The sequence below is a fragment of the Zootoca vivipara genome, chromosome 8 (assembly GCF_963506605.1).
Source record: "Zootoca vivipara chromosome 8, rZooViv1.1, whole genome shotgun sequence".
Lineage (NCBI taxonomy): Eukaryota > Metazoa > Chordata > Lepidosauria > Squamata > Lacertidae > Zootoca > Zootoca vivipara.
In genome coordinates, this window is record NC_083283.1 from 44,032,023 (window position 1) to 44,056,836 (window position 24,814).

A 24,814-nucleotide genomic window follows, 5' to 3' on the forward strand; every position below is an offset into this window, starting at 1 on the left:
TTAGCTAATATTTTGCATATGTAAGTGTTAGGCAAAGGGCCTAATAATCACACTTGGGACTGCATGAACTGAAACACTTTATTCAGATCATGGGATTTCATGGTATTGCTCTACTTGGCCCTGATTAGGGCTCAGCTGGAATATCGTGTCCACCTTCAGGTCATCACAATTTGAAACACACATAAGTGGAGCAAGGTCTCAAAAAAATATATGAAGGGGGAAAATGGTAAGATTCGAAATGCAGGGCTTCGAGGGACACACTGAAGTGGGCTTGAATGGATAGTCTAGAGCACTTAGGGACATGAGAGGCATCTTCCAAGGATTCTAAAGGGCCACCATAAAGGAAAACAACCAGGGAGAGAAAGGGCACAGTTGTTTCATTCACTGCAATGGAGATATAGGGCACAGGTGAAGGAGAAGGATAGCTCCTAAATACTTTTGGAATAAATTAATTTAAATATTGGAATCACCACCTCCAACAGTTGGGGCATTGTTTCTAATAGGAGACTGGCAAGGTATCTGTTGAGGGCAACTTGGGACTCAGCTACATTGGCAAAGAAAAAGTGCTTTATATGCATTGTTTATGAATTCTGACACTGTGACACCAGATGGTGCTGTGGAGTTCCGTTTTTGCCAACCTGATTTCTCATACAAAGTTTAACTGAAACGCTTTGTTGATGTGTCTAGATCCAGCCTCTGTAATTGGATAACGCTTACAGTGGGATTGTTAGCAAAGTCTTATAAAAACAGACATAATAAAAAAGCACCTCTGTCTTCACTTTGTTCATCATGCATAAAAGGGGCCTACCTGAGAAGCTGAGAACCAGTGATTATTGCTAGCTGAAATGGAAGTGATGCAGTTCTAAAAAGTGACAGCATGGGATTCAATTAACACGTGCTTTATACAACTTTTGAATGATAAAAAAACCCTGCTTCTGGTCTAAATGTTATCTTACATTTAAAACACTGAGCTGGTTTGTGTGATACATTAAGCCAAACCTTAGCTCCGCAAGATCATGCAAAGATTTGCTCTTGTAGGGGTGCCAACTTGAATAAAATGGGGGGGGGGCTGGTAAGCTGCGCCCCACATAATCAATCATATGACATAGCAACACACACACCATTTGAATGGCAATGCCCTATAACTTGGGGCGGGGCCCTCAAATATTTTCTTGGGGGAACCATGTCTCCTTTATTGGCTCCTATGGCTCTTTGCTACAGCTTGCTATCAATGAGAGGAGTGCTTAACCACCAGTCCTGGTTAGGATGATACACATATCCAAACCTTGGCTTGTCTTGGCTTAGCGCAGCATCAAAAAGTACCAGTGGGGAGGATAGCTGCTGCAAGATCCTCTCTGGGAGCTTGAACATTTGCACAGCCTCACTAAACTAAGGTTTGGCTTAGCATGCCACCTAACCCAGGCCATTGTCACGCTTCGGTTTTTTAAAGCTCAGTTTGTGTGCAGTGCTAAATCAAACTGTGGCATAGCACAAGTTTGTGAGCATCTGGGCTCCCGGAGAGGAGATCAAGGCCAGTTTGCTGTTCTGGTCCTGCTGTACTGCTGTAACCTAAGCCATGGTTTGGCTTAGCATGTCATCTGAACCCAGGCTCGTGGTTTCTCTGTTTAGGGAAGCTTTTAGTCTTTAAGAAATTAGTGTATTTTAATACTTCTGTTGGAAGCCGCCCAGAGTGGCTGGGGAAACCCAACTAGATGGGCGGGGTATAAATAATATATTATCATTATCATTATCATTATCATTATCATTATCATTATCATTATTATTCCCCTCCAGACAAACTATGAGCTGCAAACTGAGAACAAACCTTGGTTGCAACTCGTGGTTTGAAGCAAGGCAACATACTGAGCCAAACCATGGCTTAGCTCACAGCAGCATGACTGAAGGAGGACCAAAATGGCCTTCATGCGTTCATGCTTAAACGTGGCTTGCAAATAATTAACTTTAAAAAATTTAAATCAAGAATTGCAGCAGTTTTCACTTTATCCCTTAGTTCTGGTCCTGTGACCGGTAGGCAGCAGGAGGGATGCATTGCTTTTCCAGCTTCCCAGCACTATATTTTGCTGCTGTTTAGCAAGAGGAGGAGGAGCAGGGAGTGTCACACAGTGTGGGCCACTACTGCCTATAACTCTGCTCTTTGTTTGAACAGCACAAAAAGCCAGTTGTAATCGTATGGGGGCAAAAGTTCTTACCAACCTTCCTTGTTGCTCTTCTTATTTAAAGAATGATGTTTATCACTGCTTCCAGAGCTAAGTGGTTTTTTCCCCCATTCAGATGCTGAGAGTGAAATAGAGGGGGATCCTTAAAGGTGGCAGTGGGGACAAAAGGTGGCAGGCTTATTTATCAAAATAAATCACATTGTTTTCAGAGGTGAAATGGAGACACTGGATGTCAGTAGGGTTTTTTAAGGTGATGCAGATTTATAAAATTTTAAAGAGCCCTACATGTTGCCCCAGAATCCTGAGAGCATTTACAAAATTTGCGAGAGGCATAAGTGTTGAAGGAGTATTCTCCAGTGAGCACTTGCAAACTGTTACTTTTATTGGACACAGCTGTTGCTGATTGTGGGTAGAAAAAGTGGTTGGTCGCTTGAATGCTATCTCATTGTCTTATAGCATTGCTTGTTGGACTTTTTTATTATTAGCATAACAGCTGTGGTTGGGAGGGGAGTGAATGAGTATCACAGGTACAAAATATCACAGTGAACATCAGCATTCTACATTTGTTATAGCCAGGAGTGCAAAAAAAAATTTAATTTTTTTTTGCAAAACTTAGGAGCCAGACAGAGTTGTCTAGGAGTCGGTTTCAAGGGCTTAAGACATGAATGCATTGTTGAAAGAAAGTATCCCGTCCTTCCTTGTGTATTCGGCTCTTGTGTCCCATCACCCAGGCATTATAGAGGTATGAGCACACCTAGGACCCCTTGGCTGTTGGCATGTGGGCATGTTTAGGCAGTAGAAAGGGCCTTTTCACTTTTCTTTTCTTTTCTTTTGTGTTGTGCCCTTTTTGCTTTGTATCTCTCTTTCTGCGTGTCAGGCAGTGAGCCAGCAAAAATTCAGATAGAGTATGTGAAGTTAACTCTCCAAGGAGAAACATAGCTTGCTCAGGGGAGCCATGCCTAATGAGCACAGCAAGTCTTCTCAGTAGCTCTTGCTCCTATAAGGAAGTTGTTGAGGCTGAAGACACCCTCTTTCCCACAGCTGCCCAAGCAATCTGAGACTATGCCAACGTGCCTGTCTCTGCTGCTGCTGCTTCATACCACTTCTGGTCTTGGGAGAGACGGAGGGAGGGGAGCTTGTTATACTGATGGACCAAATCTAGCTCAGTGTTGTCTACACTGACTGATAACAGGAATCCTGCTAACTGGGAGACATTCCTAGTCCTAGCTGGGACTCAATCTGGGATCTTTTGCATACAAAACAGATGCTCTACCACTGAGCAATGGAGCCTGCAAAAGGGCACTTACTTGTATTTAGCTGAGCACACATAGGTGCAGCACAAGATTGGAGCATCAAGGGAGTGAGGCCAGTGGTGCAAACTATGCTGGGACATGGCCAGTTCTCCCTTACTCATGCATATATTGTATGCATGAATAATGTGTGCCTAGTGCCTCTGGTTTCACCATAAAAGCCTTGTAAAGAAATGCAGAGTAGGAAAGAGGGCTTCATAGTTGTGGAGAGTGTTTTATCTCACTCAAAATCGAATTAAAATTTTGTTCCCAAGTGGACAATTTATTTTACCAGAGATATAAGACATTTTTGAGAACTGGAAATAAGGGAGAAGAGCTTAATGAAGAAGGCATACCAGGGAATTTCCTGTTTGCACTCAGCAGTTGCAGTAGAAATTTGGGACAAAGTTTCTTTAAACAATAGACCCATGTTTTTAAAGAAGCATTGCCATTACAAAGTGGAACCCATGCAAAGATATATTGTGTGAAAACCATAATAATGCTAAATAAAGCATCCCCCCAACTTGCTGCTTGATCTTTGGGCCTTGTGCCAGAAAAGTAGTGCTAAGGAGGGACCATGGCTTAATGCAGAGCTTCTCAGTCTTTCTGTTCTCATGCAGCCACTTGAGATGTCTTAAAATTACTGACACCCACCAGTCACAAAAAATGGTGGCCGATGGAGGTGGAGTTTGATAGAATTGATTGGCAATAACAGTCACCCTGGTGCCCAGTCCCAATCCCTTTCTATATTCATGCCTATGGGCAGCTCTCTCTTCTAGCCTTGGACACTGAAAAATAGCTTCTTCTTGCAATCCAGAGAGCAAGATAGTTCTTCCTACTAATACAGGGATAGCCAGGACAGTTCTTTCTAAATCAGAAGTAGCCAACATAGTGCTTTCCAGATCTTTTTGGATTCAAAGCAGTGGCAGCTGGTAGGGCCTAGACTTGGTGAGGGCAGCCTGTGACCAAGGAGGTCCTGTAGGTTGGGCAAAGCTGTTCTCATTTTATTCCCACCCTCCTCCCTTGCAAAGATGTGGACACAAAAGCATTGCAGTTGTGTAAGTGCTCAGTGCCTAACTCAACTGAAAAGTGTCTAACTTTGGTTTAGGGGGGTTCCCTGCTATCTCAATTTCTAGCTTGGGTCTATGTCACAGTAACTATATATTTGTCAGAAATAATCCCCACCAAATTCCATGAGGATGTCCCCTAGATAAGACTGGAGTTTGAATTGGTTGGTGGAAGGTGCCACACAGAACTATTAACAAGGTCCCACCACTAAACTTTCAGCCCAATGGAAAATGATTACAGCCCATCACCACCTTATTTACTTCTATGGTTTTTTGCCAGAATGTGGAGGGATATTAAATAGACTAGATTGTAGGAGACCAGGGTTAAAATCACCACTCATCTATGAAACTCCCTAGACCACCTTGAGCTATTCACTGTCAGTCTATGTCTCAGCGTAGTGAGGATAAAATATGGAAGAGGAGAGCCATAAACTCCATGAAAAGAAACCAGTCTCATTTGTTTTAATTGGTTTGACAAACAATAGCTTGTTAAGGGAAGGTAGCAACATGAACAAGCCAGTTTTCTTGGTTTTGGTGTCTACTCTGCTCTGAAAGAAGCCCTTTTGAATTTAATGGTGCTTACTCTCATGTAAGGGACGCGGGTGGCGCTGTGGGTTAAACCACAGAGCCTAGGGCTTGCCGATCAGAAGGTCGGCGGTTCGAATCCCCGCAACAGGGTGAGCTCCCGTTGTTCGGTCCCAGCTTCTGGCAACCTAGCAGTTCGAAAGCACGTCAAAGTGCAAATAGATAAATAGGTATCGCTCCGGCAGGAAGGTAAACTGTGTTTCCGTGTGCTGCTCTGGTTCACCAGAAGCGGCTTAGTAATGCTGGCCACATGACCTGGATGGAAGCTGTACGCTGGCTCCCTCAGCCAATACAGCGAGATGAGCGCCGCAACCCCAGAGTCGGTCACAACTGGACCTAATGGTCTGGGGTCCCTTTACCTTTACTCTCACGTAGGCAGGATTAATTTATTAACTGCATTTATGTGACCTCTCATAACAGTTCTCTGAGCTTCTCCCAAAGCAAAGCAAAACAGTTAAAACTGGATGCGCTATCACTATGCATACCTAGGATTAGTATATTAGACAAAAGGAAGCTCTTAAATAGGTACGTTCTTGCTTTGGAAACTGAAGAGTTATTGTCAGGTTAAGGGATAGCTAATGTTAAGGTAGGCATTTAGGTGAGCATGAGGATTAGTCAGAAAATTACATGTTTTAAAAGCTTGGTTTAAACAGTAGGAGAAGCTCCTAGAGAGGCTAATCAGAATTTAATAGAGGAACACCTAGAAAGTTAAGATCTAATGAAAGATAAAGGGCACAGTTCCTCTAAAGTGAGATCATGCCTAGAAATGTTGATTGAATGAATATTTTTACAAAGTTTATTTGCAAGCATTGAAAGAGGGTGCAACACGCACACAGTTTCCTTGGATTTGAAAAAGCTGTGGAGACAATACAAAAGAAAATATTAATATGCAATATAAGTACTTAACAGCATTAAACTCCTTATAAAAACATTTATTTTGAAGACACAAGATTTGCAGAATTTAACCGGGAAGGATTAATATTTTCTCTCACAAGACCGCATTCGGAGGGAAGAAAAAAGAATTAAGAATGAGTAGAAGAATAAATGGGTTATAAAGAAATATAGATAAAATAGTTTTGAACAAAAGCGATAGATGTTCAGATGTCTTTTGATATTTTCTTTTGAACACTCATGTGGAATATTGGAGGGTATGTTTCTATATTCTTTACTATTTCCTTCATTTCAGCATGATTTGAACTTTTAGTCCCATACCAGTACTGTCAAACCTAAGTGTGGACCTGGACAGGTTTTAAATGCATAGGGGACAATTCGGCATAAAGTTAAGTACTTTAAATACTTCCTAATGGGTTGAGGACGTTCTTAGCTCTCTAACATTGAAATTGATGGGATTAAAAAGTACCTAACTTCAGCTCAATAGTGTACACATGATTTTACTGAAGTTTTCAAAAAGACTGGTTAATTCCTAATAAGGGTAGCTTCCACATGACCTGTTTATTGAGCGTTCATCCTGATTTCTTTGCACAAGGTTTCATTGTGCAATCTGAATTTGCTGCTATGCAATTGAATCCCAATGCTAAAGTAGAGAATCAAGAGATTGGAATGCTAAAGTAGGGAATCAAGAGATAAAAGGAACAACTGGCAAGTTTGGCCTGGGAGTTCAAAATGAAGCAGGGCAAAGGCTAATAGAGTTCTGTCAAGAGAACAAGCTTGTCATCACAAACACTCTCTTCCAACAACACAAGAGACGACTCTACACATGGATATCACCAAATGGGCAGCATCGAAATTAGATTGATTATATTCTCTGCAGCCAAAGATGGAGAAGCTCTATACAGTCAGCAAAAACAAGACCTGGAGCTGACTGTAACTCAGATCATCAGCTTCTTATAGCAAAATTCCAGCTTAAACTGAAGAAAGTAGGAAAAACCACTGGGCCAGTAAGATACAATCTGAATCAAATCCCTTATGAATACACAGTGGAAGTGAGGAACAGGTTTAAGGATTTAGATTTGGTGGACAGAGTGCCTGAAGAACTATGGATGGAGGCTCGTAACATTATACAGGAGGCAGCAACGAAAACCATCCCAAGGAAAAGGAAATGCAAGAAGGCAAAATGGCTGTCCAACGAGGCCTTACGAATAGCGGAGGAGAGGAGGCAAGCAAAATGCAAGGGAGATAGGGAAAGATACAGGAAACTGAATGCAGATTTCCAAAAAACAGCAAGGAGAGATAAGAGGGTCTTCTTAAATGAGCAATGCAAAGAAATAGAGGAAAACAATAGAATGGGGAAAACCAGAGATCTGTTCAAGAAAATTGGAGATATGAAAGGAACATTTCGTACAAAGATTACCATAATCAAGGACAAAAGTGGTAAGGACCTAACAGAAGCAGAAGACATCAAGAAGAGGTGGCAAGAATACACAGAGGAATTATACCAGAAAGATATGGAGGTCTCGTACACCCCAGGTAGTGTGGTTGCTGACCTTGAGCCAGACATCTTGGAGAGTGAAGTCAAATGGGCCTTAGAAAGCACTGCTAATAACAAAGCCAGTGGAAGTGATGATATTCCAGCTGAACTATTTAAAATTTTAAAAGATGATGCTGTTAAGGTGCTACACCCAATATGCCAGCAAGTTTGGAAAACTCAGCAATGGCCAGAGGATTGGAGAAGATCAGTCTACATCCCAATTCCAAAGAAGGGCAGTGCCAAAGAATGCTCCAACTACCGCACAATTGCGCTCATTTCACACGCTAGCAAGGTTATGCTTAAAATTCTACAAGGCAGGCTTAGGCAGTATGTGGACCGAGAACTCCCAGAAGTGCAAGCTGGATTTCGAAAGGGCAGAGGAACTAGAGACCAAATAGCAAACATGCGCTGGATTATGGAGAAAGCTAGAGAGTTCCAGAAAAACGTCTACTTCTGCTTCATTGACTATGCAAAAGCCTTTGACTGTGTCGACCACAGCAAACTATGGCAAGTTCTTAAAGAAATGGGAGTGCCTGATCACCTCATCTGTCTCCTGAGAAATCTCTATGTGGGACAAGAAGCTACAGTTAGAACTGGATATGGAACAACTGAGTGGTTCAAAATTGGGAAAGGAGTACGACAAGGTTGTATATTGTCTCCCTGCTTATTTAACTTATATGCAGAATTCATCATGCGAAAGGCTGGACTAGATGAATCCCAAGCAGGAATTAAGATTGCCGGAAGAAATATCAACAACCTCAGATATGCAGATGACACAACCTTGATGGCAGAAAGCGAGGAGGAATTAAAGAACCTTTTAATGAGGGTGAAAGAGGAGAGCGCAAAATATGGTCTGAAGCTCAACATCAAAAAAACCAAGATCATGGCCACTGGTCCCATCACCTCCTGGCAAATAGAAGGGGAAGAAATGGAGGCAGTGAGAGATTTTACTTTCTTGGGCTCCTTGATCACTGCAGATGGTGACAGCAGTCACGAAATTAAAAGACGCCTGCTTCTTGGGAGAAAAGCAATGACAAACCTAGACAGCATCTTCAAAAGCAGAGACATCACCTTGCCGACAAAGGTCCGTATAGTTAAAGCTATGGTTTTCCCAGTAGTGATGTATGGAAGTGAGAGCTGGACCATAAAGAAGGCTGATCGCCGAAGAATTGATGCTTTTGAATTATGGTGCTGGAGGAGACTCTTGAGAGTCCCATGGACTGCTAGAAGATCAAACCTATCAATTCTTAAGGAAATCAGCCCTGAGTGCTCCCTGGAAGGACAGATCGTGAAGCTGAGGCTCCAATACTTTGGCCACCTCATGAGAAGAGAAGAATCCTTGGAAAAGACCCTGATGTTGGGAAAGATTGAGGGCACTAGGAGAAGGGGACGACAGAGGACAAGATGGTTGGACAGTGTTCTCAAAGCTACGAACATGAGTTTGACCAAACTGCGGGAGGCAGTGCAAGACAGGAGTGCCTGGCGTGCTATGGTCCATGGGGTCACGAAGAGTCGGACACGACTAAACGACTAAACAACAACAATTGAATCCCTATTGCAAAATTGCAACAGTCTGGAGGAACACTTCCGAAAAAATTTATTAGGAGGTCGGCCCCAAGGATGGGATTGTATGGGGAGCATGTTCTAGCTGGAGAGTGGTGGCAGTGCTCTAGTGAAGAACGGGCAAACAAGCTGTGTGCTGGTGGTCTGGTGGCACAGAGGATGGAACTGGTTTCCTCCCTCAGTGGCAAGTTCACCAAACCGGAGGGAAAGCTGGGAGTTCTTATATTAGACCACAGCACTGAATTGGCCTTCTAACATCACCTAACTTTTCAGGTCAGGAATATTATGAGCTGTTTTATGAACTGCTATAATTCAGTCATTGGCTACCATCCCCAGTGGTCCAAGGAGTTAGCATCACAGTTGTATTTAAGGGGGAGAAAAACCTTTATGTAGTTTTCTATATGAAATTTTAGGCTTGAGCCACATACCACCGCATTCAGTGAGGAAATCCCATGGGCTGTTACGGATCTATGCCAATCTCTTACTTGAGCTCCATAATAGTTTATAAGTTTACAATTAATTTTGGAAGGAGAATTGTAGTCACAGTGTTTGAATTGGGGTTTTTTATCTCCAACATACAGAGTAAAGGCAAACTGCATACTTCTTTGGCAAATTTTGAATGAAGGATTGAGATGTGCATCATTAATTAGTAATACTTGTTTATAAGCCTAAACAAAGATATCACACTGTTACACACTTCGCACTTCCTCAAATAGTGAGAATTTCCAGGGGCAGTGCTACAGGGTTTAATTTCGTTTGAATGAGAGCACTGGAGACTTATGATGTCTTTGCAATATCTGTTCATTTACAAATATACAAGCGGAGCATATTAGAAGCAAACTGACACTCCCTCAGCAGGCAAGAATTCCACTAACCCCACATCTGATTCTCAGAGAGAGTGCTTGCAACCCAGGGGCGATTCACTTTCAGCCAACTCACTGCTCTCTGTTTGATTCTCTCTCAGTTCACTCTGCACACACCTTTCCTTCCCCCTCACACAAATGCCCCTACAGAGACCTGCTGTCAAGCCCCATCTCCTACAGATAAATTGCTCATTCAGGAAAAAAAATATCTCATGACCACTAGCTTCTGCTGATGAAACGCCAGCTTAACGGCCCCTGACTATTGGCAGGCAAGCAGCTTTACAAAGTGGTCTTCTGGCTTCCACACCAAAGCTAACTTTATTGCTTTCAAAAGAAACTGCCTGGGATCTTGATGCCGTTGCTTCACCCTATATTGTAGTTCTCATTCTAGCTATATAGTATTCCTGATCAGGGCCTCTGTCCATGTGACAGCACAGATTCAGGTTGCTGAAGAGCTTCCTGGTTTTTCCTCTACTCATATTTTTCCACGTTGCCCTTTAAACCAACACATTTTTCTTAATGTACCTGCCAGATTTCTTTCATCCATGAGATACCTGCCAACCTTCACACCCCAAATAATATTCCTTTTCCAAAGCCGTCACTAAGCAAGAACACTCCCTGTTCCGCTGCTTTGTGATCATGTTTGGTGAAAAGTGGTCTATGAATCTTGGAAGTAAATAAACACTAAAATTTGCACTTAATAAAAATATTAATATATATTGCCTTAAGATTTGACCTCTTTCCTTTCTTCAACACGAGTTAGGTAGCACCACTGCATGGAGAGACTAGCAGCAAAATGAAAAGAAAACTACCATTGCAGTAGCCAACACCCACTTCTTTTAGAGACTGATCTGACAGGCATTCAAATGAGAAGTGTACTGCTGATTTCAGAAGAAGTCAATCCTTTGCTGCTTTGTTAAAAGAAACAAAATGATGGAAATAAGAATGCTGTGTTTGCTTCTGCAAGGTTCGAATATGACAGCATTTTTGATCATTTAAAAATCTTAAGTTCGTCGACACAAGTCTAGTTAAGTATATTGCTGACTTAATAAAAGTTGATAGTAACATTTTAGAAGCTCTTTGGAATCTAAAAAGAACTAGTGTTTGATCTAGCAGCAGAGACAAAAGCAGTCTCTTGTTTTATGATAAAAGAAGACGTCTGTGTTGATCTTAAAGTATGTCAGATCATTCTGAAGAGGCTAGTAAGAGCTGTGTTGTTGTTGTTTTTGTCAAGTGAGATTTTCCTTGCTATCATTAAGCTTCAAATAAAGTGGGGGGGGGGGAAGCTTTGTACGTTGTGTCATTGTATTCATCCGTCATAATTTCTGTTGACAATTCTCGACATGCACTATGTTTTACTGTTCTAACGAGAGAAAAGACCAGCCATTAAGTCTACGTTTCTTTGTTTTTCAATAAAGTCACATATCAGGAGTAATGCTGGGGTATGCTAATAAGCCATATATAATGTTAGGCACCTGGGAGCAAGAAATATTTTCTAACTAGTTCTAAAGGGAAATAATGTTAAAAAAGGGAGAGTGATTGTTATTTACGCAATGTGTGCTGGCCTGCATGTCAGCATCAAAAACATCTTTTAAGGAACTTGGCACAATAAATCTCTCAGCCTTGATGGTTGTTATTTAAAAGTCTATTGTAGATGCAATTTTCCTACCTGGCATGTTCTGTTTTGGAGTCCCAGGTACCCGAAATACATTTTTCCTCATCTTGACATGTCTTATGTAGGGATGATGGTGGAATTTGCTACAAGCAGATCCAAGCATCAAACTGATCCATAGTCCACTTTCCTACTCTTTGTGAAGTAGGCTTGCTTGTAGTGACTTTCTGCTGATTTCCTGTTTACAATTAACAAAATAATTATATGACAACATTTTTCCACTAAGCTTCAGCTACCATCATCAGCGGCAACATCTGATCTTACCTGTCTGCTAAAAGGGTACTGCTGAAATGTGTATTCACATTTACTTCTGTAATTGATTCACTGTTCAAGTGACTATTTTAGCCATTAACAACCATTAACATTCATTGTTTTATCGTTAACCCAGTTCTCATTTTTTTTGGTTCCATGTGATTTTGCCAAACTCGCAATGAAAGCACAGTCATTGTCTGACGTCTTAATGTGAAAAGCCTGCGAAAGTCAATAAGGGAAAACATTTTGGGGAGAGAATAGAGCTAGGTACCAGGCCCTCTCCTCTCCCCAAATGCTCCCAGGGGCTCTTGTGTGGCCCTAGCCCCTTGGCAGGGGTTCGGACAAGAGCATGGCGAGCCCCTGGATTCCTTTAACGGAATACCCTTGCAGGAGCCGCATTGGAGGGGCAGGCATAGCCAACCATACCCCCTCCACCAACCAAATTTAACCAGTGCCTAACCACAACCTTACATTTTGCTACGCACTGGGCAAAAAACCAAATGGCACTGGCCAATCACCCAAATGGAAAAATTCCTACCAGGCCTCTGCTCCAAAGCAGACGACCCCATGACAGGCATAGCAAGGTCAACACAAACAGCCCTAAATATAGGGAGGGTGGGAGGGTGATCCGATGCATGCAACGAAAAGAGGCAGCTCAACGCTGCGCGCAGGGAATAAATAGCCCCTTGGCCGTCAGTCGCAAATTGCAACTTCAACATCAAATTCTCCCCAATTACCAAGAGGTGCCCAATAAGATTTGTGGCCACCCAAACTAACCCGCCCAGCAACAGGGGGATGTCTTGTTTTTCCCCACCACAACACATGCTCTCCATGAAGGAGAACACGCTTAAACCTGAAGCAAGATGCATACTTCAGTGGGCTCACTGAGTTTTCAACCAGCCCCCAGATTGTCATAAAAGAACGTAAACAATAACATTATTTTTGATAACCTAAGAACTGGATCAGGAATGGTTAAAAATGGCAAAGTGAGAACTGAAGTGAATTGGTACTGGTGATGAATCTCTTGAATTGTAATCTGCACCGGCATCAAGTAATAGACTACATCCCTACAAGTGCCACCTTAAAGAGTAAATAAATGGTTCCCATCCATCGCCAAATTAAATTAAAGCTGGGTTTATTCTAAGGCACCAGTCCATCTAAAGTTATTTCTAGCTAAGTATTTGCCACTTGAAGCAAATGATATGAACTATTAAAGTAGTGTAATGGTTTTTATAAACATACATACATTTTTGTAGAAAATACTCCGCAGAAACAATTTTCAAAATTTAGTTCATCTGTAGTTGATATTTCAAAAATATTCATTTGGGTTTAAGATGGAATATATTTCTATATTAAAAGCAAAATTAATAACTGTCTTTCACAAAGGGTAGCCTAGATTTGATCTCGACAGACCACTTTCTTCACAAAGGGCAGCCTAGATTTGATCTCGACAGACCACTTTCTCTATATGACGTCAATATTATGTAGTTTTCATAAACTACAGTACTAACAATTACAGTTGTTGTAAATGAGCAAGTATGCAATTGAAAAATTTAGAAATATGAAGTTAATGGGGTTTATGTGCTTTGGCAAATGGAAGTTGGTGGATCTTGATATTTACTTGCAATTCTCAAGATTTTTGGAGGCCCAGCCGGAAATGTCAGATGTTTGTGTCCCAGGGCTTATAAATGTCCTTCACTGGTAAATGATAGAAATGAGGATGAGATTTAGACATTTACGATGGAAATGAAGATGACATTTAGACATTTATTGAAGGCACTGAGTTAGCTTTGAGATTTACTGGTAAATGTAATTTTCTGAGATTTCCCTTTGGGATTTTTATGGGAATACTATAAATTACTCAGATATTGCACATTTCAGGTATTAAGGTTCTAGTTTTATAATCTTTGACTTGAACAGGAATGTGTTGCAGTAACTGTCATAAGCTCTGTGGTTGTTGACGTTTACCAGTAATTCTTAAAACTAGACACAAGGTCAGAAGTAATGCCAGATCATAGTTTGGCGCTATGCGGATGAAAGTGGCAGGACCGTGCACTGATTTAAGATCAGCAAGTTATGTCTCTTCAGTTTTAGTGTCAGGTACATAGCTTAAACCAGTGTGGTGTAGTGATTTGAGTGTTAGTCTGGGACTTAGGAGACCAGAATTCCAGTCCCCACTCAGCCACGGAGCTCTCTTTCTATGAAGAATATGCCATTGAATTGCACACAGCATTTACAGATTACAAAGACGGTTTCTTCCACTCAACCTGTGCCCTAAACAAGCATACACCCCCTCTTTGGGAAAGATGGTGAACTAATATTCAAATGAAATGCACTACAGTAAGAACGCATACATAAAAAGAAGTTACATGTCCCCTGTTAGCTGTTTGACTAGCAGCCATGTAAGGCTGGCAACAGCCACCGGGGGTCCTGACATTTGCTGGTCGGCTGGACATGCATTGTACTAATATAATGTCCTTCAAGGCTCCATCAGTCAGAGCAATCTAAGAGCAGGGTTGTGGATATTTGACACATTTTGTGCATCTTACTGCAGCGTAGGAGCTGTGGTGTTGGAAAATGGTTTGGGGGCTTCCCAGTCGAAAAGAAATTGGCCATATTGAGATCGATCCTAATTCCCCCAGGAGGTATGGAAATCCTAGATAAGAAGCAGAACAAAACACACATTAACCCGGGCAGTCATGTGACATTGGATGAATATAATTTACCAATCCATATCTCATAACACTGTGCAATGACCACTTGGTAAGCTGGTCATCTGGATTCGTTCTGCAGAGTATTAAGGAGAAACTTTCTCCATTTGTCTTGATGTATGATCAAGTGCAGAAATGTGCTATGGGTTCTTTAATATTTGGGAAACCAATCCTTGTTACCAGCTGAATGTAAGAGACCACTGGCAACAGAACAACTTCTAAGCATTTCGAAATCTAGCATGTCAGCTTGACTGAATCTTCACTGGTGTGCTAGTTTTCTTTGTGCGGATACCTTTTTAGATAGAAAAGCCTTTGCAAAATTGTATCCCCTTCTCTCTTTTCTAATGATGCATAAGTAGACATCCAACTGCAGTGGATGTGACTTATGTCTAGTGAGCTATAAGACCGGCAAAACAGGAGAAATGGGGGAGATATGGTGTCTGATTTTATACTAATATTTAGTAAGTCCACATTTTTAGCTTGCTCATTTTTTTTCATAATTGTTATGAGAATTAGTTTATGTGCCTGCTTGCTTAATTAATACTTTCCATTGTTGTTTCCTCTAGAAGAAGACCTATCAGTGCATCAAGTGCCAGATGGTTTTCTACAATGAGTGGGATATCCAGGTTCATGTTGCAAATCACATGATTGGTGAGTGAAGTATTAAATCTTGTTGATGATAGATAGACTCTCCTAGCTGTATTCTCATTGCCTGTAAATTTAAACAGAGTTAAGGAGAAATTAATTGTGCAACCGTCAATGATTTACCCAGGTGTGATAGATTTTTTTTAAAAAAAGAATATTATTAGGCCTAATAAAGCATTAGCATGTTTTATTTTCTGCAAGGGCTAGTTTAGACTTCTGCAGAGATTCATATACTACTGCCAGTCAAAACACAGGTGATTAACAAATTAAACTTCTAATCATTTTTGCATTATTGAAAACAACTAACAGGAATGGTTAATGAACTGGTTGTTAGCTTTCCACAGAGTTTTAGACAGGTTTTAATTTCAGAAGTTATTATGCTAATGACACTACCGAGTGCTGCTCAAGCACCTTGGTACCAACATCAGAATTTGTGAGTTTTGTCATGATGAAGCCTAAATAATTCAAATGGCCATAAAACAGGGATATACATAGTATTTAAAAGCTTGAAAGCAACCCAGAATGGGTTCATACAAAATGAAATAATATATTTAATTGAGTCAAAGCTCAAGCACTGTTATTGATAGTATTTAGAGTCTACAGTCACCATTTCTAATGGTAATTTGCTTTTATAATATGGCTGAAGTTAGGAAATACCATATGAAACACTGAGCATTTTCTTTGAATCATCATATTTTGCCATTATTTGCTTATTCCCCCGGGTTATATTTATAATGTTTTTAATTTGGTTACCACTTAGTAATAACACTAAGCGTTTTGCAAGCCAATTAAATTTATCAAGCACATCTTTTGCCTGCTAATAAAACAATATTGCCTTTTGTTACTGCCTATTTCTAAGAAATTCCTTTGGCAAAGAGCAGACATTAGAATCATTGACTTTGTACTGCTACAGTATTTGTTTCAATGTTTTAGAAATATTGGAACTTCTTGCAGAGAGATTCATATCAGCATACAGCTCTATAGATGCATGTTCATTTATTCAAAACCTATTTCCTTTGAGCTGTTGTACAAAAGTTACTTAATTTCTGGCTTGATATTCTAAACTATTTTTTACACATGTTCTCATGTAATTTTGTCAGATTTATTAAAGGTTGTTGGTTAATTTAATATGCTTCTTCTCCAGCTGTTGTAGTTTATTTATTTATTTATTTATTTAAAAAAACCGTTGGCTTCATCCTAAACAAGCTTACTAGAGAGTAAATCATATTGAAGCCAAATTATCTTAGAAACCTTAGAATCATACTGTCAATACATAAAAGTAAAATTCAGTAAAACAAAGTTTTCAGGAGTTAAATGTGAGCTTTAATTTTTTTAATGAATGTTCTGAAGTCAAAATAGAATTAGTGAGTCACATTATGTCTGTATCTGTTAAAAAACAATTGCACTGGCAATATAAGCGAGTTATGGTCAAAGGAATTTAGTGTTTGTGCAAGAAAGTCCAAATGACATGGTGATAAAAAAGTTAATAATAAAGTAACCAACTAAATTATACTCAGAATAAAGCCACTTAAATTAATGGACCTGTTAGTACCGGTAGGATCCTTAAGTAGGATGTGTACTGGATATAAGCTACCGTAACTTTCAGTTTACTTCTCTTCAATGCGCCTCCAAGTCAGAGGCTTGAGGTGGCCTACTTCACCTTTGCTAAAGTTAGGACCCACTCAGATTGGCCCACGTGACCCAGTAGCAGGAATCACTGCTGCTGTATTATCAAGAATTTCATTCCTGGATAAGGCCTAACAGGGCTGTGAACACTTCTTATGCAGCATGATTGTCAGGGACAATCCTGTCCCGCTCAGTGTTTTCTTCCCAAAATTCCACACAATGGAAGGCAAGAAGCTTCAGAAAATCCTGCAAAGGAGCAATGCAACGCGCAGAGTTTAGTAGAAATGATTTTGTAGGTAATTGCAATTCCAGATTTAAAAGAATGAGCAGGATGGAGGAGATGAATAATGTAGTAGTAGAACTGAGCCTACCAGATGTTGCTGCAGCAATGGCTCACTCTCAACTGATTTTTTCCCCCGTTATTGATGGCAAGCTGACCATTCGGTAGTTATCTGGGTCTTCTCCCCCATCCCTTTTTGAAGATGGGGACAACATTTGCCTACCTTCAGTCTGCAGGGGCCTCATCTGTTCTCCAAGAATTCTCAAAGATTATAGACAGAGGCTCTGAGATTACATCCACAAGTTCCTTTAGCACCCTTAGGTGTAGCTAATCAGGCCCTGGATATTTGATTCATTTAAAGTAGCTGGGTGTTCCCTTACTACTTCTTTTCCTATCTTGGGCTGCAGCTCCCTCTTTCCATCGTTCATTCTGTTATTACCAGGTTGAGCTGTGCTTTCCTTTTGGCTGAAGACCGAGGCAAAGTAGGTGTTGAACAGCTCCACTGTCACCCAATAGCATTTCTCCGTCTTCTCCAGGTAGAGGACCTACTACTTGTTCTTCTTCCTCTTGCTTCAAACATAGCCAAATAAACCTTTTAAAATTACTTATAACCTCTCTTACGAATTTGATAACATTCTGAGCTTTGGCCTTCACGACCTTCTCCCTGCAACTGATGGCTACTCATGAACAGTGTTAAATTAGTGTCCCATAGTTCCCTGCATGCAGCAGCAGGCTGTAGCACAGAATTAAAAGCATTAGTTTGGTACACGTGGCTGGTACTGGATTTGGGAGTGAAATAAAGTGTAATCAGTTTAGCTCAAAAAGACTAGGAAACATTGTTCTGTGGCATTGCTTCCTGAAATGTACCAGAGCAATAAGGAGCAGAAGTCATTTTGCCAGTCATTGCGCTTATACATAGTAATTTTCAGGGGATGATTTAGAAAACTTCACTTGGAATGAAAATAGTACTAATTTATAGCTGAAAATAGTTAGAATTTATAGCTGAAAATAGTTTGTTGGGAGCTGCAAAAACACACAGAGACAACTCTTCCCATTTCTTCAGCTGGATCTCAATGTTTTAATGAGGTATTCAGCAAGCAACAGATAAAGAACATTTGACAATGAGAAGTTTGTCACTTCTTTGTGTGGACAAGAGATTATTCTGGAATGTAAGGCAGTCTCGTAGGGTATGTTTACTTCCCACCCACTTTTCACCTGCCTATAATCATTTGATAGAGAACGATGTTTTCTTCTATAGCAGGTAAAGCTAGACCAGGCCAGATTGCAATGTGACTTAAAAGAGGGTAAATCAGAATTGAGTGAACATTGGAAGTTGCTTCTGTTGTTATAAATTTTGTTCATAGGAGTCACTCCCATTGTAACTTCAGGAGAATTTGTGCCTATGTGCTTGAAATTGGTGTGCTAAGGTACTTTTAGGATTCTTGCCATAGCCAGATCTGATGTGAGTAGACATAGTTAAAATGTTTTTTCCAGCAGTAAGGATTTTCATTGCAAGTTGTGAAAACAAAAAATGCTAATGTTGAAATTGGCCCCACATACCTTATAGTCTTAAAAGTTTGATAACATAGAATGGGAAAGAGGTGCTTTCCCCTGCCTGATTGTCATGCATTATACTGCTTCATGCCATAACCATAGTGGGCTTGCTATAAAAACATTCCAGAAAGCAGGGGGGGGGGAGATTCTATCACACAAAGTACAGTGTGATTTGCAGAACATGCTTTGATAATATGTATTTACTGTAAGTAATGCTGGATGTCAGTGTTTGATATGCATTCCTGATTAAAAACACCCATATTGCATCTTGAGTAAGAAGGATGTGGAAGAATTAACAATCTGTAATAGTTCTATTTTGGAGAGTGTATGAAAACCTGAATACAGGATAATGAGTTTTTAGTGATTTTACATGCTAGGACTCGTTCCACATGGTACTATTTTTTATTTTTATTTTTGCTCTGTGCCACCATTACCTTTCCACCCCCACCACTGGCTCTTCTTTCCTTACATTATTTTACATTTCCGGGATGTTACCAAGATTACACTAGAATTAAAAGAGTGCTGCCAACAGGTCTATCCCTAAACATTAACTAATGAAAAAGAGGGATATGTGTGATTTAATATGTATGACACACAATATTGTCATATAAATAAAGGTAAATGAAAACACAACGGACAAATCCATATATTGTTTCTGGGACCAGGGAGTCTATAAATGTTATTTTAGCACATTAACTGATAATAGAGTTTATATCAACAAACGAGAAAGAAAAAGCCAACGGCTTACATCCAACGTTGCCATTCTGCTTCCTCAAGGGAACTTCCTCCTCCTCTCCTCACCCCTGCAGAATGTCCTGCAGCCCTCTGGAGCTGCATTGAGGATGCATGGTGAGAAGAAACGAAGGGGGAACCCAAAGTCTCTGGTTAAAAAATTGCCGTCCTAATTATTGAGTGAGCTGCTGACATATCACACCCATGTAGAGTTGAGAGTTTCTAGACTTCTGGCTTTTGTTTGTTTGTTTGTTTATCTTTCCACTATTTCTCTAAACTATGCTTTTGTAATGTGGTTTGTATCATCTCCTTCAAGGACCTCGGATCAGAGGCTTTGCCTGACAACCACCTTCTAGGCTGCCTAATGCTAAGTCCAAAGAGCTTTTCTTCAGCTAAGCAGAGTTTTGAACCTTGGTCTCCCACATCCAGAATATGTGATCTAGTCACTCTGTTACACTGACTCTTAAGTACAGCATATTAATGAGCATTCTGTTTAGTCAGGGCAATGTAACATGTCAGCACAAATGGTCTACAGGGTAGATGGGGAATGTGAGCTTATCGCTTCAGAGGGGTGCAGAGAGGTTGAACAGAAGACTGACTTTAATATAATTTACAACAAACCAGGTAGAAGAACCTTCTGGAGAACCTTTCAAAAAAGACTGTTATAATAGCAGACCTCGCACCAGCTATCTTACTGGGTGGGCACTGGTTGAGGGCGCCCAGGGCTCAGAAGACTGCGCATCATCAGAACCTGCCTATAACGCCACTTACCACTGTCCCCTTATATTGGCAGTGGGTGGGCAGCAGTACAGCTGGACAGGACCCAAGTTCAGGTCCATCTGCAATGGCCACCTGCTGTTTTAAGTTACTCAAATTGTAATGCTTCAGCCGAAAGATATTTGAAATCAACAGTGTTGATATTTCAAAATAAGAAGTGGTATAAATAAGAGAATTAGAGTGATTTAGTGGTTAGAGTGTCAGAGTAGGACCTGGAAGACCCAAGTTTCAAGTCCCTACTCGGCCACTGGGTGACCCTGGGCCAGTCACTGAGACTCAGCCTAACATACTACACAGGGTTGTTGGGATTAAACAAGATGAGGGAGAACCATGTGTGCTCACTGGAGAAAAAAGTGGGATATAAATGCAATCACCAATTGTATACATTATCTACATTAATGAATTATGTGTCTTTGCATTTTGGATGAATGAAGGTGGTGAAGAGCCTTCACATCTAGCGGGCCAAGATTGGCTTACATTTAAAATGGCACCTCTGTCCACCAGCTGTTAAAATGCTCCCTGGAGGCCCGGCAGTGATGTTGCTGCCACTGCAGTGTCAATGGCAGCAGAAGCTAAAAAATAAAAAATGAAATGCAACAGCATTGTAGTATTCAGGTTGCCTGTGTTGGGGACCCATCAGCAGCACCATGTCAAAGGCCCTGCATCTAAAAGGAAGAAAGAGCACATTCTGCATTGTGTCATAATATATAGAAGAGTGCAGTGGCATAACAAAAATGCAGAGGCATAACAAACTTTCGTTCAGATTCCTTTTTCTTTATGGTTTAACTTTTGATCTTCCTCCACTACACTGCAACTCATGTAAGCAACTTGTTCTCCAGTTCCCACATGGGCAAAAAAACGAGACTTACAATCCAGGGAACAAACATAATGTTTCCCTTTCCAAGCTCAGAGAAATAAGAGAAGACAGGTAAAGGACAGCATGGCTGCCTTGAGGACACTTATTTTGGAATGGTAGAATTGGAACCAGGAGAGAATGCAAATAATGCTAATTTCCAACATTCAGGAGATAAAATAGCCAACTTATCAAACGATCACTAAAGAAATTGTTCAGGAAAGGGCTGAGAATCATGGTGAAGGTGTTCATGGAAAAACATTTATGCCTTCCTCAGTTTGGGCTCTTACCAAGGAAGCACAGGCTCCAAGCGACTGGAGGCCCATAGTTCAACTCCATCTCAGTCTTGTACTCATTGGGTGGCCTTAGGCAACATATTTCCGCCAGCCTCTGCACCTCTCCCAATGTCTGTAACATGGGGTTATAATGCTGCCCTTCTGTAAAGATTTAATTTAACGTTTACTGTGATAATGTATGGGAAACCCTTTGAGAACTTGGGAGAAAGTGCTATGCACAAATAAAAAATCTACAATTAAGCTGTAGCATTTGGATTTTAATGTGAAGTCAGTGCTGCTTAATCACTTTAAATCCAAGTGCATTATCTTCCCAGCATACTGTGAACTGCTTTATTCTTTCAAACAAGATAGGCAATATTTTTCATTGGCAGAAATGTGGCTGGTGGAAGAATTATTTCAGTGTGTGTGTGTGTGTGTGTGTGTGTGTGTGTGTGTGTGTGTTCATTTAAAATATTTAGCCCAATCTACTCAGGATGGTGTATAATAAACAATTTAAAACCATCACAAATGTTTAATAATTACAATCATACAATAAAGCAAAATAACGTAAAACAGATTATTAGAGCAACAGCCTCTAAGACACAGCCAACTACATCTTAGTACCCAGTCTAGACTCTAACATCTTGTAAATGCCTGAATGATTTCAGCTGGCATTAGAAGCAAAACGACATCAAAAAGCAAAAAATGAAAATGCAGTATCTTGTCTGTTGGCCAGTGGTTCTCACACTTTCCCCCATGTACCACTTGAACGTTGCTGAGGCCCTTGGCAGACCACTGCCAGTTGTAGCATTTGAAATGCATCACTCTGGATGCTGTATGATTTTAATTATATTTTATATATTGTGTTGTATTGCATTGTATTACAAAGTCCATTGATTTCAGTGCGTCTGCTCTCAATATGACTTAGTTCAATGGAACCCTTAAACTTCTTCTGTTATGCGGAACTCCAAATTAGCCTGTATTTTCCCCGTGCAGCTTATGCAAATTTGATTTGCACCCATGTTCCATTGATTTATATGATTTGAAGACTATTCCATGTTCTACGACTCAAGTTACTTCAAAACAGAAATAAGCATATTTAAATCAATATTTACTCCATATAATTTTTCAAAGTGAAATGCTACAATACTGCTTATCTAAGGTCATTTTAATGTAAGAATGCTGTAGTTCTGCAGTAATCTTACCATGTCCTGAATTTTCAGTTAGCACACTCCTATTTGTTCAATTTTGCTGGTGGTTCCAAGCTAGCGTTATTTATCTATTTGTGCAGAAAGTTTGTTATTTTTTTCTTTTAAAAAAGATGTATCATATAAGTGAGAGTTCGGGCATAGGCAGAAGTGTTTATTTTTGAATTGATTTTTTTTATTGGAAAAAGGTAGATCAGTGACTTTTACTTTATGTCCCCCCCCCCAAGCTTCCCTCTTACGCCCTCTCTCCTTACTACACTCAGAGATGAAATGGATGAGAATCAAACTCCTGCCTTTTTAACACAGTGAAAGGAATCTTCCATATAAAGTTATGAGACCCAACAATTGAAGTGCAAATTTGTAAGTGCTCAGAATAAAGCCCTATTAGGCATCAGATAATGCAAAGTGATATTGCCAGGAACTATTTTGTAAAGGCTTAATTTTTTTCAGTCTGATAATTTTTGACCAATAATTACCAGCTGCCAATTATCCTTTTTTAGTCAGAAGGAAAGCTCCAGCACCATGGAGGTTGGCATTGTAGCTAGCACATGAATCTCCAAAGAGCCACAGACAACTGTTTCATAAAATGCAGGGAGCAAAATTGCAAGCTGCTGGCTGTGCACAACAGAGAAGCACATTTACAACTGAGGGCTGATCAGACTGACAAAGGGAATGATAAAAGGGGATGGGGAAGTCACAGACTTTGAGATTCTCTGCTGTTTGTATTGACTATCAAAACCAACCTATAGTCCTATAACAATAAAAATTATGAATAAAGTTTGGGTGATGAGATATGCTGAGCTTTTTAAAAAATAACTTTATCCCATCCCTTCCACATCCCTTCCCTTTGTATAAGTAATTTGTGTGTGTGTGTATTTATATCAGTAGATATAAAACAATTGCAGTAATAGCATGTTCACTTGGCCATCAATATTTTTTCAATGTAATCATTAATGTTTGTTTTAAGTTGTAAGCTAAAATCTGAGCATCGTTTTATACCAATTATCAGTAGCAGCTGGCAAGGTGGAGCAGTGGCACGCAACTGACCTCCAGTTGGTTGTGTTGCTGCTGCTGCTGCTGCTTACCAGTAGGTCGAAGGGCTAGGGCAATGCAGGGGGGGAGACGAGGTCTAAATCTAGCACTGGATTGAGTCTGCTGGTGCATTTGCACCATACTGACCATGCTTCCTCCTTTGCCCCCCTCCTCTATCTCCTGGTAAGTAGCAGAGACACAGCTTGCCAGAGGTCAGGTGAGTACCATCACTCTGCCATGGCACTGTAGATTAAGTAGCTAGAGCGCTTTCAGATACAGTGGGAGCTACAGCCTGTTTGGCAGCAAATACTGAATGTTTTTAAGAAGTAAAATAAGTTTTGCAAAAGGGAGCAGTGTATCACTCAAGACCCACCAGTGATGCCAGTAGGGACCTTCCTGGTTACTCATTGGGTGAGCTCAGACATATCAGGAAAGCATTGCTTCCAATTACAAGAACAACCATATATGAGACTCAGGGTCTCATACTCCTGCTTCATGTGTGTCGAGAAGAGACTGAAAGCTTTAGCCAGCACTTTAGACCCAACTGTAATTACTCATGATACCCAAACTCAAGGAACTGTGGTTTATCAAACTGTGGAATATCAAACCATATATTTTTTCCAAGCCATAATTTAAGCAAAACACAGCTCCCCAAGTTTCAGTGTAGTAGGGACCTGTGGTTAATTTGAAATTGAGAGCAGAAATTTTGAGCTCATGTACGTTAATGAAGGAGTCAGGGAACAGCATGAACTTGAACTTATAAGGGGAAACCATGGTGGGTTAACCATGGTTTCCTTTTATTCCTGAACTGTGCCAATGTCTGCAACGTGGCTCAAGACACTGGCAATATAAAAACACTATAATCTGGGTTCTCTACTGTCTTGCATTCAATAGACATATGACACAGCAAAATAACTTTTGACACCTATTGGATAAACCAGTTGAATAAAAATACAATATAACGAGGAAAGTATAACATCTTCTAGGATCACAAGAGCAATTTTTTCACTGGCTATTAATGTGTAACAGTATCTCACAAATATGCTTATGATTTTGTCTCCTTATCCACTCATCGGTCCATGTGTGAATATCATTAACCATGGATAAACTTAAAGCTGAAACCAGCTCCTTGACCCAATGTATCCCTTTAAAAAACCAAGTCCAAAGTTCTCCCACTGCAATTCATCACTGCTCTTTCCTGGCCCTATATAATTTGCTTTGCTCA

The 24,814-nt window shown here is 40.4% G+C and overlaps 1 protein-coding gene across 9 annotated transcripts in view; it reads left to right on the plus strand.

Moving 5' to 3' along the window:
- ZNF521 (zinc finger protein 521) overlaps window positions 1-24,814 on the plus strand; it is a 291,079-nt gene that overhangs the window by 128,767 nt on the left and 137,498 nt on the right. For 8 of the 9 annotated variants that reach the window (XM_035125723.2, XM_035125722.2, XM_035125714.1 and 5 more), the window contains one exon: window positions 15,174-15,258. In XM_035125723.2, the coding sequence (XP_034981614.1) occupies window positions 15,174-15,258 (85 nt within the window). The remainder of the gene's footprint in view (window positions 1-15,173; window positions 15,259-24,814) is intronic. The other variant, XM_060277869.1, reaches the window with a different exon arrangement.